At 39.0% G+C, this 17541-nt stretch overlaps 1 protein-coding gene across 1 annotated transcript in view; it reads left to right on the top strand.

Annotated features, from left to right (window-relative positions):
* The window catches only part of TRPM6 (transient receptor potential cation channel subfamily M member 6), a 113859-nt gene that overhangs the window by 84485 nt on the left and 11833 nt on the right, over positions 1-17541 (top strand). Inside the window, exons 27-35 of the mRNA XM_063081212.1 lie at positions 1653-1776; positions 4289-4380; positions 5913-5971; positions 7548-7573; positions 10927-10977; positions 12459-12524; positions 14316-14602; positions 14897-14979; positions 15712-15917. Of these exons, the coding sequence (XP_062937282.1) occupies positions 1653-1776; positions 4289-4380; positions 5913-5971; positions 7548-7573; positions 10927-10977; positions 12459-12524; positions 14316-14602; positions 14897-14979; positions 15712-15917 (994 nt within the window). The remainder of the gene's footprint in view (positions 1-1652; positions 1777-4288; positions 4381-5912; positions 5972-7547; positions 7574-10926; positions 10978-12458; positions 12525-14315; positions 14603-14896; positions 14980-15711; positions 15918-17541) is intronic.

Genomic DNA, 17541 nt, shown 5'->3' on the forward strand with positions numbered 1-17541 from the left:
TGAATCAAAATTGATTACACATATTTTGGGGGTTTAACATTGAGATAAGCTGATCAAATCAATATTACTAGTATGTATATTGTTACAAATCATACTTATTCTTTATGCCTCTTGTCCAATCTCTCCCCTTTCCCTCCCCTCCCCCCTCTAATTACCCTAGATTTCTTTTCTCCTTCTGAAAGAATAATGGTTACTCTTGTGATTAGGTCCCCCAATATTATCATAGAGCAGATGCTTCTTCTGTCACTCTGAAATGGACTTTGTGGAGAGAGACGTCCTCTTCTTTTCTTTATCTCTGCTGGTGACTCTCCTTGTGTCAGTGCACTCCAGTGGCTGGCGGACCATCTGTGTGGTGGTTGTGGTGTCTAGCTGCTTTGACAGCAGCCATGGTTATTGTGGTGGCTGTGGTGGGCCACCCACATGGAAGCGATGTTTTTGGCATGCTTCTTGGCACTGGTGGTGTGCCTGGTTGTGGGGTGTATCTGGTCCCTGGCTCCATACCTCAGGTCCCCGGGCAGATCCCAAGGTGCTGGTGTGGCGTGCCTGGTTGTGGGAGGTGGGTCCACTCCCCAGCTCCAGCCCCGGGTCACTGGGTGGGCCTCGAGGCATTGGCATGTTGTGCCTGGATGTGGGAGTGGGGTCTGGTCCCCGGCTCTAAACTTCTGGTTCCCAGGCAGGCGCCAAGGTGCTGGTGGTGTGCCTGGGCTGGAACTATGTTTTTGTCCTTTGCTTACTTCTAAAATGGGGAACTTCCTGTGGGGACCAGCACTTGAGCTCTGTGGTTGAGCTAAATTGCTGCTTTACTGCTGCTTCCCTAGGGAAGGCTTTTTGTGCAGCTCAGGTTTTAATGGTTGACCTTATAGGTACTTCCAGCTCTCCAGAGACCTGGTGGATCTGGGTTGTGTAGAAACTCTGATCTGGGCCTGAGTTTTTTCATCAAACTGCACCCCATGCAATTTTGCATTCCCAACCAGTCTCCTCTGAGTGATCCTATGCTGACTGGAGGGCAGATTGGCTGTCCTTGCTCTGTCCCAGTGTTCTCCCAGTGGGCCCATCTCCCCACTGCCTGTTCTCCGAACACTTCCCATGGGATGGGCCCTGCGCCAGTCCCTTGTGATGAGTCACCAGCCTTTTTTAGCTGTTCTGGCTCCTCACTCCTGTGTGGGTCCACGGGAACCCTATTAGTGGTCTCGCTGTCCTGGGGTCCGCCAAGGCCCTTTTCTCCCCTGCAGCCTCCAAGTAAATCCATCTGAAGGGCACAGCTGAGGCTTCTGCCAGCTCCTGCTCCATGTGCTCAGCAGCTCCAGCCTTAAAGTGGCCACAGCCCGAAATGCTCAGAGCAGTTTTTTCTTTCTCTCATCATGGTTTCTCTCACCTTCATGAACTCCATAGGTCTCTCTTCCTCTTCCCCTGAGCTCCAGTGGCCCCAGCTTGGCCGATGTTACATTTTTATATTTGTAAATTGGTTGATTTGTGGGAGAGAGTGATGCTGGGAACTGTCTATTCTGCAGTCTTGACCAGAACTCCCAGGTGATTCTAATATGCAGCCAATGTTAACAACTGCTGGTCTTCACCATGGTGCCTCTATTAATGGGACTCAAAATGTTTCCACATTAATGTCACTGTGTTCCAACATATGTCTTTCTGTCCAGGTCATAACAGTCAATGGCTGCACTCAAAGTGACCAATTGAATTCGGATATAGGAGAAAACAACACCTCAGAAAAAGAGGACTGCAGCAAGAACTGGCTCATGGTGTCCAAAAACAGTCAGATGAGTATGTAGCTGTCTACAGTCTTGCATCCCACAAACCCTGCTATCGTTTGCTCAGGGTATGGTCTTGGGACTATTTGTGGTCTTTGCTGTTCTTCCAAGTGGAGGTGAAGAAAAGAGAAGGTGGCAAAACCTTCTTAGGGAAATAGCTCTTTCCTGTTTTTAATTTTTATGAAAGGGACACAATTTTGTTTTAAAAAGTAGTAATCAGGATCCAGAAAAAAATATAAATCTCTTATATTCAAAGCTCTTGAACCTGACTCAGAGCATTTTCTCCAGATAGTGTTCATTTATTCTAATTTATGGGGTGGGGGAGTTGTCTAATTTTACAAATTCTTAAAGTTCATGTGACACTAGTATGGACCCCTACACAGGATCAGTGGATTGAGTTATAGTTGGTTATTTACTACTGCCTACATAGAGTGTTTATTCCATGGGCAAGTATCCCTTAAGCTTAATATTACTGTTTGTAAAAGTATCCCTTAAGCTTAATATTACTGTTTGTAGAAGAGAGAACACAGACCAACCAGCTAAGATTGAAGACTAAGCTGGGAATGGAATGTGAAATAAGCCTGGACAGGTAGGATAAGGGCAGGTTATGAACAGAAATGAGAGCAATGATCAGAATTGTGAACTTCTTGCATTAGATAAGAGACTTTACCAATTTTTGAACAAAAAGGACTTTTATTTAGGAGTCATAAAGATTTAAAATTATTTAAAATATTAATTTTAAGGGACAGATAGTCATTGTATTGAAATTTATGCTATTATGTTTCTTTATCATGCTTGCTCTTACTGTCAGTGGTTCTCAACCAAATGTGATTTTGCACCACCCTCCCCCACCACGCTGTCTTCCCCAGGGGACATTTGGCAATGTCTGGAGACATTTTTGGTTATCACAGCTAAGGGGGTAGAGGACAGGGCTGGTGCTAAACTTCCTGTAATGCATGGGACAGTCCCTATGACAAAGACTTATCCAGCTGCAAATGTCAATGCTAAGGTGGAGAAACCCTGATTTATGTTTAAAAAATACTCAATTGTCTGTTAAATCACTGAGACCCAAGTGGACTCTACGCTGAAAGAGATTGGAAATTAGATTATTCAGAATCTCCTCAATTTACAGATATGGCTTGAGAGCTTACTAGAGACCATAAATTTGAATAAATAAAGTCTCATATGTAAAGACATGATCGTGGGACCAATTATAAATATATGTATTTTATTTACAAACATCATATATTTATATTATATATCATGTACTATATTTTCTATAAATGGTGTAGCCCACATTTAGGTTATTATATGTCATGGTTACTTAAATTATTTAAGTTCCTTCCAATGAATTTCAAACAGAAAGATACAGGTGGCAGGAAGGTTCTGGGAAAGGATCTCATTAAGTCAGATGATCAGAACGGGGGCAAAGCTAGGGGAATAGGCTGACTCCGGCACCCGGCGAATCTGAACGAGTAATGAGACCTAATATCTTCCTTGAACCACATCCTGAGTTTAAAAGCTTATTTTTTGAAACATGTCCAAGTTAAGAATTAATTAATTAATTAATTAAACAAAAATTTTGGGATGGGGAGATGCCCTGTCAGGTAGCTCTCTTTAAACATAAAAAGTAGAGTTCTAAGGAAATTAACTATGAAGAGGAAAAGTAGATATTTAGTTTTTCCTATAGGTATTTTATTTTAATTAGAATACTGTGCAATCATTGAAACCATGTTTAGCATAATTTCATGATTTTCCAATAGATTTTTTTCCAATAGGTTTTCTTTACACTTTTTGTATGCTTTTTTTTTTTTCTGGTCCAAAATCATTAGGAAAAAAATTCAACTGTTATTTTCTACATTTAATCAGGACTCTTAAGTATTATACTTAGAGTTAATTCAACCAAGTATTTGTTAGATAATTATTATGCTCCTACTATCTGCAGTAACTCTGTAGTAACTCGGTTTTATTTTTTATCCAGGTATAAAAAATAAAAACAATAATAATCCTCATGATTCTTTTTAAGAAAAGGCTAAACATTAAACCTATTTGATGGCCTTCCTTTCTATCTTTCATTTGTTTTTAGTTTTTAAGTAGCCTACTATGATGCTTGATGTAGTTACAAAAGGAGGATTTCTACTAATTTGGAAGTAGAATTTCACATACAATATTTTAAATAAAGCACGAGTTATAGGGTGCAAAAGGTGAATATAAAAAAATTACTGAAGGTTGTGTTTTATAGGAAGACAGATTATGGATCATTTAATTCTTGACTTAGGTGGGAAGGTATAGGTTATTATAAATGTAAAAGTAACTATAGAAGAATAAAAATAGAATAAGTAGCTTTCAGCAACTTGAGGCAAAAAAAGGTAGAGGAAACTTAGTAAAACTGACTAAAAACAGAAAGAGAAAACTATAGCCAAGTTTAAATGAATGTACTATGTTCAGATTTTTCTATTTGGAAACTGTGATTTGAGAATAACACATTTTCAGGTACTTTACAATTTTTTCTTCCTTTTTACAAGGTCTAGAACCTTATACCTACCAGAAAATGAAAACTAATGAAATCGAACAACGTGCTGTACAAATCAGTGACTACTTAAAGAAGTCTCAAGAGGTAAAAAATATTTTGATAGTTTTTAAAAAAAATTTGTACGTGCAGCACTTCTCTTGACTGTCCATTTTACTTTTATGTCCCTTAATTGGCTTCTACTTTTTGTCAGCATTAAATTTAATCTGTTGGGAAGCTATGCTCAGTTGAATCCCTGCTTTACTCTTTTAGCCCCTACTTTATTCTTTCTCTGTTGTTTTTCTTTATGCAATTTAGTTATCCACCCAATAATTTATCTTGGTGATGTTTAGCATGACAGAGAAAGAATTCAGAATTTTTGAAACTGTTTTCAAATGTATGAAAGTTGTCATTTGAAAGAAAAATAAATTATCTTTGGTATGCTTTTAAGAGGTAGATTTAGAATCAACATATAGAAGCTACTGGGAGACAGATTTCAGCCCAATCTGAGGAGAAATTTTTAGCCATGAGAGCATTCCCAGGATGGAGTGGTTTATTTCTGGAAGTATTGAGTTCCTCGCTAGTGCAGTTAGTCAAGCATAGGTGGAACAAACCTCTTTGCAGATAGGGGATTCAAGCACTGCAGGGTACACGACGCTCAGTGTCTCTCCAATGCTGAGATTCTCTGATTTTGCAGTCTGTTTTTTTGTAAACTAAAAAAAAAATTTTTACCATCTACAAAGATGTGTCTTGTTTTAGTGCCAGCCGCCATATGGGAAGTGTGATCTAGATAGTGTGACCCAAAAAACCTAATTTTAGTCTTCATTTGGATATTATCTATTTGTACCTGGGAATTATGTAAGCATTACCTGTGTGAATGCATATTAACAATCTTAGATATTCTTGTATGAATGGAATCTGTGAAAGGTTTTGAAAGTAAAATGTAAGACTATTTGAGGGTAATTGTAGGCAGGGCCCTGTGTTCAAATCCTGCCTCTGCCACTTCCTGTGATTCAAAGCTAAGTACATCAATTAACCTATGAGCATCATTAGCTGTAAGCCTAAAATGGGGCTAATGCCGTCCTTATGAGATTATCGATAGTGGACACCAAAATAACACCTATGAAAATGCCTCGAGTAATGTCTGGAGTGTAATAGGTCTCAAGAAATATTAGTTGATTTTAAACAGTAAAGAGAATGAGGTGACGTCAAGGTAACGTTATTTTAAGTAATTGTCAGTACCTGGAATGGCATTCTACTGATGATAGGAAATAATGCTGTGATGATCGATGTTGCTGTCAACTTGAACTTCATTCCTTCGTTCATGTCATTAATTGATATTGCATATTCAGTCCTATTTCTGCAAAAACCTTCATATGTTACGTTTTCTCTTTAATGTCCTCATAAAAGCAATTTCATTCTGTTAAAGTCCATCAACATACAGAGTTACTCTGATATTGTGCTAACATTATGTATCTTTCTAGCTTGAGTTTAGTATGTTTATTAAAAGAGAAATATGCAGGTAGAAGAAGGAAAAAGAAACATCCTCCAGAAAGTGTATTTTGCAAGCGCAGTACGACCAGAAGCTGGGGGTGTGCGTATGTTGGGTGTACCTGTGATGGCTTTTCCCTTTTGCTCAGGATCTCAATGGAAACTCTTTATGGAATTCCAGGAGGAACAACCTCAGTAGGACCTTCTTGTGAGTATTTCCATTCATCTCTCTTTAAGAGTCTTTGGCTTCTACTTTTTTAACCTGATTAGGAACAAAGGTTTAACCTGGTCAGAAAAGCAGAAAAATGAGTATGTGTCAAATAACAGCATTTTTCTTTTGTTAGTAAGATTGGAAATAATTTATTCTTCAAGTTTTCCTGTTTCTGGCAACAAGATCTCACCTGAGTGCCTTTCAAGAATATAATGAAACAAGAATTCCTACGGCAAAGTAAACATTTGCCTTTTTAGTGTCAAAAAACATACACATGCAATCATGATTATCATATTTTTTTGGATATATAAGATTGTGAATTTGCATTAAAGAGTGGAAATAAATCTGTCTTGCCTAAAGAAAAAGGCTTAGATTGGAGACCTGATTATGCTTATTCTTTAGTTTGAAAAATAATTAAAAATTTTTTTTGTTCTTTCAGCTTACGAGGTCGATCTTTTTAATTTTTGGTTTCTCAGTAACATCCTAATTGTTGAAGCAGTAACTCTGAGAAGGATTGAGACAGAGAGAAAGACAGAGAGAGATAGGGAGGAAGATGGGATGGAGAGAACGAATACAGAGAACTCACATGGTTGTAGATTTGAGTATCCTCTTGGAATTTTATTTATTCAGAGAAATAAAATTTGAAAACCAACCAAGCAAAGATTTTTCTATTTTGTTTGTAGTGTTTTCTGGACTTTTCTAGTTACATTATCAAATCAACTATCCATACAGTTGTAGGGGGCAGAATTCAAAATAATCTACTCTACAGAAGGGCCAGTTGATACCAAGCAGGTAGCAGGTGACTTTCAGGTTGTAACCAGCTCTATTCGAGGTGGCCTTTCTCTGGAGATTGCATCACAGTCTTGGTGCAAGCCTGACTCCAGACTTAAAGGACTTCTTTCTCCCAAAAGTTCAGTAGTTTGTGCTCATGCAGAGTAGTGGGTTATTGCAGCATGAAATTAAACAATAATTGTAATTGTACTTTCTTCCCTAAGGACCTCAAATAGTGGAGATATTCTATGAATGCATTTATTCAGACTTGCCCATGGCCACGTGTGCACTTGAGCAGGGCAAGTAACAATTTAAAGAGAGCAAATTTCAGCCTGTGAACATTTAGGGGCCACGTGGGCTAATGAAACTGATTTGTAGGCTTGTCCAGAGACATTCATAGACTCATTTATAGGCATCTGCTTTGCATGGTTCAGGAACCCTTTAGTTTAATTGATCCAGAACAACACAAGCACAGTTAAATCTAATATATGTTGTGTGATCACATAGCTAATTAAAAAAACAGGACTGCTTTTCAGTTAGCTTAGGGCATATACAGTAAATGACTTACATGCATATCTGATGCTTATTTTTCTATGACAATAATTGTGAAGCTGTAAATTTCTCTATTGGTAGAGATAGGAATCAGACGTAACTGATACTTTCCTTTCAAACGTACATGACACACAGATATCTACACCCTCCCACACACTGTATTGTTACTGTTTCACATACTTTTTCCTTTCTTTGAATAATTGAAAGATTTAAAGCAGCATTATCTAAACAACTTCATTTTTTCAAACAGGTTGAGAAATTCAAATGGAGTTGACAGTAAGTTTTCATATTTAAACAATTTTATTTTTATTTTTTTATTTTATTCACTGTCCTGCTGAGATTTTTGTAGTTCTTGAAATTGCATTTATGATTTTTGTCTACTATACACATAGAAAGTTTGGTAGAAAAGTAGAAAACTGAATATCTTCGTGCAGATAAATCAGGACTGATGTCTGCTGGTTTCAAATTTTTTGAGTAGCCTGTTTTTGACTATGAGTTTTTTGTTTCATCTGTGAGTGTGGGTGTAACCACTTAGTTCTACATATTACTCATTAGGAGCCATTCATGAGATTGTATGTGGATGCTTTTTCCACCTGGTTTCAGTAGGACTCTGTGCCCCAGATGGCTAAGTAGGGCTGAGTCATGTGGGACGGCTCCCTGGTAAAGCCACTCTCAGCTACTCGCAGTCTCTGACTTCTTTTCATTTCCTTGTCCCTTGATGGACAGTGGGTACCTTTGCCTCCTACAGTCTTGCTCCATCCCACTTTCTTGGGTTTCATTACATCCTTCTCTTCAACCTACATACAAATTTAAGTCATATTCTATATAAAAGGAAAAGTAATCTTTTTCTAGATTTACCTAGCTTTCAAACTGCCCCTCCTATCATCCCTCACCTCTAACTTAATTGAAGAAGTGATAACATTTATTCTTCAGCCCATGATGTCTGTCCCCAGCACTCTACTGCAATGCCACTAGAACCAAGTCACATGACCCCTTTTCAGTCCTCATCGAACTTGTGGCATTTGAAGTTGGACTGTGTTTCTTTCATGACACTCTCTCTAGTCTTCCAGGCTGTCCTTCTATTTCTTTGTTGACTTGTTCTTGGTCTTTCTGATAGCCTCCTCTTCCTTTGCCCACGCTGGAGATCTTTGTAATTTACAGTCCCCTTGCCACCTCACTGCTCTTAGCTGTTAACCTTGCCTTCTAACTCCATTCTACGTCTCTCCCCTCTCTTTAAAGTTGTCTGTTTTGCTCTACTCTACTGTGCCTGCCGGAACACTGCCAACATTTGTTTTCCTAAATGAAAAGTGTATACTTTCATTTATATTTGATTTTATATTAGCATTCTGGTTGGTTTCTCTCCCTTTAAATTTTCCAGTGTTTCCATTGGAATTATCTTTCTGCATGATGTCACCACTCATGTAGCAGCCTTCAATGGCTCCCTATTACCTAAGGGTAGACTACAGAGCCCTGGGTTTTTCTTAATGCTCTTGACAGCCTGACCGCAGTCCAAATGTCCAGGCTCATAATCACGAGCCTTTTCATTCAGTTTTTATGCCTGGGAGAATATGAGCAACCACCCATTAACAACTTTATGTGGATGTCTAAAAGGCACCTCAAACAAAATGTTCCAACTCCTTCCTCCCTCATCTCAGAAATGGCAGCTCTATCCTTCCAGTTCCTGAAGCTAAAGTCTCGCAATCATACTTCATTCCCATTTTTTCACATCCCACATCCAATACATCAGTAAATCTTTCAAAATATATCAAGAGTTGAATCACTTTGCCACCTGCACGTAATACCCTACTTCAAGTCATCATCATTTCTTTCTTAGATTACAGTATGGCCTCCAAACTATTGCTTTCTAACAGTCTGTTTCCAAAGAGCAGCCAGAATAATCCTTTTCAACTGGAAGTTGAACTGAGTCAGTCCTTTGCTCACATGGCTTTCCATCTCACTTTGCAAAAGCAAAGTCCAAATGCAGTTTACAAGGCCCTGATGATTTGCTCCCCCACAACTCTGCAACCTCAGTCCTGTCAGTGGACTTCCCTCTGGCTGCAACTCCCTTCTTCAACATGGCAGGTGTGGTCCTGCCCCTGGGAGTTTGCACTTGCTGTTGCCTCTGCCTGGAATACTCTTCATTTTTCCATATGGCTCTCCCCTCTCTTCCTGTGGGTCTATGCTCAAATTTCATATGATCAGAGAGGCCTTGCCTAACCACCCTATATGCAACAGCAACCTCCCTGTTCCCCACACTTCCTAACTCTCTTAATCTGATATATAAGTATATACACACCACACATATACACCTACTATACTGTGTATAATACACTCTATGTATTTGTTTACTATTTCCCTTTACTAGAATGTGGCCGGAAACTTTACCTGTTTTGATCACTGCTCTTTCTCTTGAGCATAGACCAATGCCTGATACATAGTAGGTGCTCAATAAATATATATTGAATAAATATGAATAAGGTCTCAGCTCCCTAAGTAGTGAACCTGGGGTTGAAACTCAGCTTTTTCAGACTCAGATGCCCATACCCTTTAAGTATTTCAACCTGTTTGTCTATGAAGCTCCTCCCTTCCAGGTGGAATTAATGTGTTCCATAAACCTCTGTGTTTACCTCTATGATATTACTTAGCAAACTGTATTGTGAGTATAGTCCCATGTCCTTCTCTGTTAGTATATTATTTTTGCTCTTCTCTAGGGTGTGAACCACATCTTGCTCACGTCTCTCTTGCCTGGTATGACCCATGGTGGGAGCCGCGTACTTTTTGTTCTTAATTGAATAAATTGAGAAAGGAAGAGTCTTTTCTGCTGACCTTACATTTTACCAGTCATCCCCAAAAGAAATTATTGTTATTCCTTCCCTTATCCAGCAACAAGAAGCTGGAGAGATCTGTGAAACTGGGTTCATTATACTGTGTACTCTATTAGGGATAAAGCAGTTGCCACTGTGAGACCAAAGTTCTGTACTTTAATTTTGATTTTATGAAATGGCAAAACCGTTGCAAAGGATTTCTCTGAAGTCTTGTAATTTAGAACTGAAGCAGATAGAAGAGAATGAGTTAAACTTGGAGGACGTGTTCCCAACGCACAGTCCTTGTGTAACCAAACAAATCCCTTAGTGTTCTATTATCGACTCCCTCCTTTGTTTCTGTTATATACCTCTTCATGTATTTTCATCATGTTGTTGTTATTTTAGGTCAGTGAAGTAGTCTGCTAATAACTTGGTATTAATAATGTCTTTCTGTGGGTATTGCATCTTGATAGGGAGCTCAGAAAATCACGCTTCTGGGATGTCGTGAAGTCCGATGGGCAGCTGAGTACCTTCTGCAACCCAGAGGTGTAATTGGTTCAGAGGAAATATATCTTTGAGGCTAATATTACCTGTCTTTCTTCAATTCCCTATATAAATATGTTTGAAGATATTAAATTGATGACTGGAAGCCGTCAGGATACCATGCACAATAATGTGTTTAAAGGATATTAGGCAAGCTTTTGCAAATACTGAGACAACTTTCCGATTAACTTGTTCAATAATAACTTTGAAGGCAATATATTCACAAGCATGTATTTATCTCCAGCCAAGTAATTAAAATGCCAATCTTCTCTATAATTTCAGAGATCTCAGCCTCATTAAAAAGCCCTCAAGAGCCTCACCACCATTATTCAGGTAGGATGCATGTGCACAGAGACATGTCAGCCAAGCTAAATGTCTGTGATTCTGAATTTGTAAGTGGAAACTGTGATGAATTCTGTATGATTGATATGGCTTCCAACTTGAAAAGTTGTTGTTCACTCTGATGGGAAGAACATTCAGATTTCTTACCTTGCCATTGACTTGGGAACACAAGTTGTCAGGATTTAAGAGAATTTGGAATTTTTTTTAAAGTTTGTATTGGCAAATTCCACATTGTGGAGGAGAAGGGTGACCTTGAGATCTAAAAATTCCTTATTAACTCAAAGCCAGCCCAGTGCCAGAGATCTCAGTGTTTGGGATTTGGGAAAAGACAGACCTGAAAGTAGTTCTCTGAGGGAGGGTTTTGTACCCTCACGAGGCCCTCAGTGAACATACCCACTGACTGAATGCCAACCCCACAGACGGAAGCCAACAAAGATGTTACTAAACAAAGACGTCGAGGGTATTGACTCTCTTAAGCAACGTCACTTCACAGTACTTCGGTTGTCTTTCTTTCAAAGTGGGAATAATTGTACTTGCCCTTCCTGAGGAACAGTCCGCCAAAGGGCTAGTTAAGCATTAGGAAGAAAACACTTTGAAATGGAAAGCAATATAACACCAACTGGATCTGAGCCATTGGGTGGTTTCTTGGGGGTCATTGCTCTCAGCGTTGGATGAGATAATACATGGGCAAGCCTTTTACACAACTAAAGCTTGGCACATGAGTGAGAGCTTATTGGTAATATAATTACCAGTGTTATTATATCAAGGTCACTTGTTCACAGTCCAGTAATAGATTGCCTGATCCTGAATTCTCCTCTGCAGTGAATAGTGTTTCCGTGGATTCCAGACTTTTTATTCCAGGCTCTTATAACTGGGTCTTTCTGCTCAGTATTAATCTATTATTTTGACTGCAGCTGTCAACTTATGAAAGTCTCTGGTGAGGAATACTGTAACTCATATTGACTCTGATCTGTGAGGACATGGCTCTTAACAGGAAAATGCAGATCAGTTGCTTCTAATTAAAACTGGCCTTCAGCTCTCTCTGGGAAAAGAAGGTGAACTGTGCAAAGTGGACAGTAGGTGTCTCCATAGTCCACTATGCACTGGATTTGCTACGGAAAGAAAATCAGAGAATGAAGACCACAGATGAAATTGCTGTTTAAAAGAAAGTTCCACATATGTGTGGATTGGTATATGATTTGGCATTCAGGAAAGTGGAGGTGATAGCCCTGTCTCAGACCATGTCATATAATCTCATCTAAAATGTTCCTAAGGCTGGGGTTGCCTTCCTGTTTAAGACATAGTTTATTTTTAAAACTGTATTATAGATAATATTTTTGATAATGGCAAAAATAAGGGGTCTTTGAAATGAAATATTTTAGCATGATATGAATATATTGAGATGGGGAAGCTTTCTATAAATTCGACCCACTGATGCATACATAAAATAGTAAATCTGTTTTTGTTTGCAGCCATTGAAAGGAATAATTTAATGAGGCTTTCTCAGACCATACCATTTACACCAGTCCAACTGTTTGGTGAGTAGCATTCCTACCTTCTTGAGGCTATGCCAGGGCAGAGCCATCATATTTGAGTAAATCAAAGGAGAAACTACATGGCATTGCTTTAGCTGAAAATTTTGTTTTGTTGATGGTTGTAGTTTAGTGAGATTCATTTCCTAAAATGGAAACTCTTGTTAACTGCCACGGCCAGCATTTAAGATCGAAATCTGACACTATGGGGATGGGACCTATAGTGAGTGGCAGTTGGGAAGAAAGCAATAATGTTGCACCTGGCATTTACTGACTAGAGCCTGGAAGTAGGAAAGAAAAGAGCAAGCCAGCCATACATAATAAGCACAGGAGAAAGCGGTAAATGTCAATGTGGTGAAAGCCAGCAGGCATCTGAAGAGAGATGTTTTGTACATTGTTTTTTTGTTTGTTTGTTCTGTTTCATGTACACTAATTGCTCTTACTTCAGGCTGCAAATGTTGTTTTTAAAGGCAGGAATAGTAAAGAAAAACAAGCTTGCCTTAGCCAAGGCTACCAGAGTTTCTCTGTCTAGGAGGACCAGGCATGAGCCAATTGACAATACAACAAGGTCCCCACACTGTCCTTGATGCTGATTCTCCTTACACCGGGCTGGCTTCTGATTGTTAATGAAGATGCCTTCTCCTTCCATTTGGCTACTTGGCTCCATGGAGGGTTTTGCAAATTGGTATCACTGCTCTAAATCCTCTAGGTTTAGAACTCCAGAGAGATCTTTCGTGGCATTTGTCTGGGCACTGAAAATAAATATTTGAAACTTAAGCATTACCAACACATGTTTATTGGTAGAGAATTAGATGCAAGAGTGAAAGAATGAATTCCTTTCTTTGTAAATAGTATTCAAAAAAACAAAACAAAACAAAAACAATATTTGAAGCACAGCTGTTAGGAGAGGGTAGATCCCAGGCATGACAGAAGCTGTGTGTAGATTATGTTGCTTCTGTTATGAAGCATTAAGCACTGTATTAGTGGAGCCTAGGCTCAGTAAGAATTCTTCCCTCTTCAATAGCCTAAAAGTGGAAGCTGTATAGCAATTAAATCACATTTTGTATCTAAAATCCTTTAAGTGGGATTGAGTTAGTATCTAAGACTCTGGTTCACTTTAGCCATGTTGACATATTTAATAAGTACAATAACCCAATGAGGTAAACATTAATTTCATCCCCATTTTATTGATGAGGCAATTAAGGCTTTAAGTCACTTGTCCAAAGGCATGAAGGAAGGAGGGAGATGCTCTGGCATGACTTTGGTAGTGTCTGACTCCAACTGGGTTAAACCATACATTCTCAGTGGAGCAATATCATCCTCGAGTGATCAGAAAAAACCTTTTTTATGCATAAACCACAGATATACATACAGTACCTAAACATAGACAGTATATTTTTTAATAATATGTCATGGGAAGAGCAATTAGAAAAAAAGTCTAACAAGACTCCTAAGGGAGATGAAAATATAGGTTAAACTCTGTCAACAGAGGTATTTGTCTTTAACAAAATAAGCCTATCCTTACTACTATGATTTTTTTTTTGTCCAGTTATAGTCTAAAGAATAACTTAATTCTTGTTTATCATCTGATACTGTGTCCCCTCCACACATTTATTAGACAATAAATACCACGAAAACGTGGCCAGTTCCATGGCCTTATTCTGCTCTAGTCCCTGATAGTCTTATACTCCTCTGATCGTGTGAGCAACTGCACTGATTCTGAGGTGATATTTAGGAAGTCATCCACATCACAGACAGTGACCTCACTGAACTCCTCACCTTTATTTCTCTTTGCAGCAGGAGAAGAAGTAACTGTCTATAGGCTGGAAGAGAGTTCCCCTTTGAACCTTGACAAAAGCATGTCTTCCTGGTCCCAGCGTGGGACAGCTGCAATGATTCAGGTGTTGTCCCAAGAGGAGATGGACGGGGGCCTCCGCAAAGCCATGAGAGTCATTAGCACTTGGTCTGAGGATGGCATTCTCAAGCCAGGACAGGTTTTCATTGTGAAATCCTTTCTTCCTGAGGTTGTGCGGACATGGTATAAAATCTTCCAGGAGAGTACTGTGCTTAATCTTTGCCTTAGGGTAAGTCTGAAATTTAGAGACCCAAAGTCCAGGTGGACAGGCCAAAGAAAGGAGATCTGGATACATTTTTATTTAAGGCCATTAGCTTCAACCCAAAGGGGAGCCTATTATTTTTTGGAGTTGGTAGGTTTTGTTATTTTTGTTTTGTAGGGCTTTTGCTTTTGGAGTGGGGACTGGTGGGTGCTGGTTAAGGCTAAAAATCACATTTGGGCAGCCTCTGTTAATTCTATAATCATTAATTAGTAGGTGTGTGATAGTAAACCAATATTTTTGTCAATGCTCCCTGTTTTGTAGGAAATTCAACAACAAAGAGCTGCTCAAAAACTGATCTATACCTTCAACCAAGTGAAACCACAAACCATTCCTTACACGCCAAGGTAAGGAAGTCTCAGCACCCTAGTTTTTCATTTTACATCGAATCTTTATCAATTTCTTCTAAGCCCGTTACTCATAAGAAATATCAGACCCATGCAGAAGTTTGACCTTATTTGGGGTTCTTCCTTCCACAGTCTTGGAGACTGGTAAAAAGAGAATTAGACATCCCGAGAATACCTTGGCTTAAAGAAGTTGAGGCAGAGGCCATGACTCACATTTTAATTACGCAAAACAGCAGGTCCTGGGTGTAGATACTAATGTCCAGGAGCATTATGGTAGGAAAACATTTCTATTTTGAGCATAGTTTCTTCCCTCAGTATCTTATAGAAATTATGAACTTTTGTGAGAGTGAACACTTGTTACATTCACTTGAGTGTCTCCATGCCCTTACATTTGTTTGTCAAGACAGATCATAATTAGGTGCTGAGGACTTATAGTAAAGCTTATTGTTCCATTTACAAGGAACTTTTTAGAACATGGCAAGAAAAGGTGGGTCTGGTACTCATAAAAGAGCTGGAAAATGTCCTCAAAGAGAAGGGAGGCAAGAAAACATTGGGAAAAAACTCCCAATCTTTTGCATTCTATCCCTTCCATGGAAAGGGCAAGGGCATGTGCATTGGGGCTGCATCAGACCAGAGTTAGGTAATCTCCCCTGCTGCTGGATGAGTGTTTGATAAGGTAAATCCCACTGTTGCTGTCCTGTGGGAGATTAATGGCCTCTTTTTCTCTCACAGGTTCTTGGAAGTTTTCTTAATCTACTGCCATTCGGCCAACCAATGGTTGACCATTGAGAAGTTTATGACGGGGGAGTTCCGGAAGTACAACAACAATAATGGTGATGAAATCACCCCCAGCAACACCCTGGAGGAGCTGATGTTGGCTTTCTCTCACTGGACCTATGAGTATACTCGGGGAGAGCTGCTGGTTTTAGATTTGCAAGGTGATTTATGATGTAGGAGTCGAAACAACAAGCAGGAGGCAAACTTCAAAGAGCTCTTGCAAGAATCAGGATGGGCGATGTACCTAGCTTTGAAGGGAGGTGGGGACATTTATTTCAGAGACATTATGCAATGATGATTATGCATACCTAGTATGTTGTTTACCACTTAGATAAAGGGAAACATAAGGGCAGGTAATTAGCTGCTTAAAATTTAAAGGCATCTAAAATTTTGAACTAAATGGAGAAAGATTTTTGTTCCAAGGTTTCCAGTATTATGGCTTTACGTTCACAATAAAACTTAGAGATTAATTTATACACGTAGGAAAGTTTAAATTCTGGACATTTTTCATGGTTTTCAGCTCATTGCTTTAGCAATTTATAATTTAACTTGCTCTCTTTACTGTATCCCTTGATATGACAGTTCATGGAAGTACACACTCTGTCTGAGAGAGGAAACGCAGTGCACTCTTATTTAATGGAAGCCTTTGATCAGCACATCTCCCCACTATCAACACCTCACATGTGACTTATAATCCTGTAGCACAAAACAGAGTATCTCCAACAGGCTTTCCTTGCAGGGACAGAACAAAATATGTATTAAGGTCAAAGTTTAGTCCTTGGACTCACTGACTGGGGCTTTGGTTTTAAATAAGGGATTTAGCCCAGAACTTTCATAGAAATTATCTCATTTGATCCCAGAAACAGCACCTTGAGGTAGATATTATGAGGTCTTTAGGCCCAGAAAGTGTAAATAACTTGCCCAAGGTTGCACAGCTACTTAAGGGAGAGCCAGGATGCAGACTTAAGCTGGTTTGGCCATCCATGTTCTTTTTTTTTTCACTATACTGTTTTTTATTTCTTTAAGAGTTTCATACCCAGAGGACATAACATCTCACGGTTCATTTAAACAACTTGGGCCTTTTGCTTGTCCCCTCTGACTTTCTCAGCTCTCCAGTTCTAGGATTCTATGCTGAAAGCCAGGCTTGGAGGCTGTGGAAAGTTGAGATGAACAGACAATCCTGGGGCACTGTGAGCGATGTCCAGTCAGACTGCAAAGTCACTTTGATTGAAATTTGAGTCACATGCTCAAGGATGTACGTGTACTTTTTAAGCAATGTCTAAGCACTGCTGTCCTTTGAGATTTCTGTGGTTCACAGGGTTAAATTTCATTTCTACCCCTCAAACACAATGTTTTAGGAAGCAATCTAAACAAAGTTAAAATGACCAGGATGATTCAGTTTTTAAAGCAGCAAGTACTTGATCCATATAAACCCAGAGGGCTGATGCCCAAGGCATCTGTTTTTGTAGCTCAAGTTGGGGAGGGGTTGATTGTTTTCATCTGTACTTGACTCTTTGTGCTTTGAGTTTTGGGTGGAGTTGATTAAAAAGCAAAAACAGAAACAAAAAAACAACCAAAGAAAAACTTTAAGGAATTAATGATGACTCTTCAGTGTGTTTTGTATTCCACTTGAATAGGTTTTTGTTTAATGATGTTTATGTTTGGGGATTTTTATGTCTCTTAGTAATCCAAAGTGACATTAAACAGAACAAATGCTGTGTTGATAGTCTTGGGGGGAAAAGGGAATTAACTTTATTCTTTTACTGGGCAATTATGTGATTTGCA

The sequence above is a fragment of the Cynocephalus volans genome, chromosome 16 (assembly GCF_027409185.1).
Source record: "Cynocephalus volans isolate mCynVol1 chromosome 16, mCynVol1.pri, whole genome shotgun sequence".
NCBI lineage: Eukaryota > Metazoa > Chordata > Mammalia > Dermoptera > Cynocephalidae > Cynocephalus > Cynocephalus volans.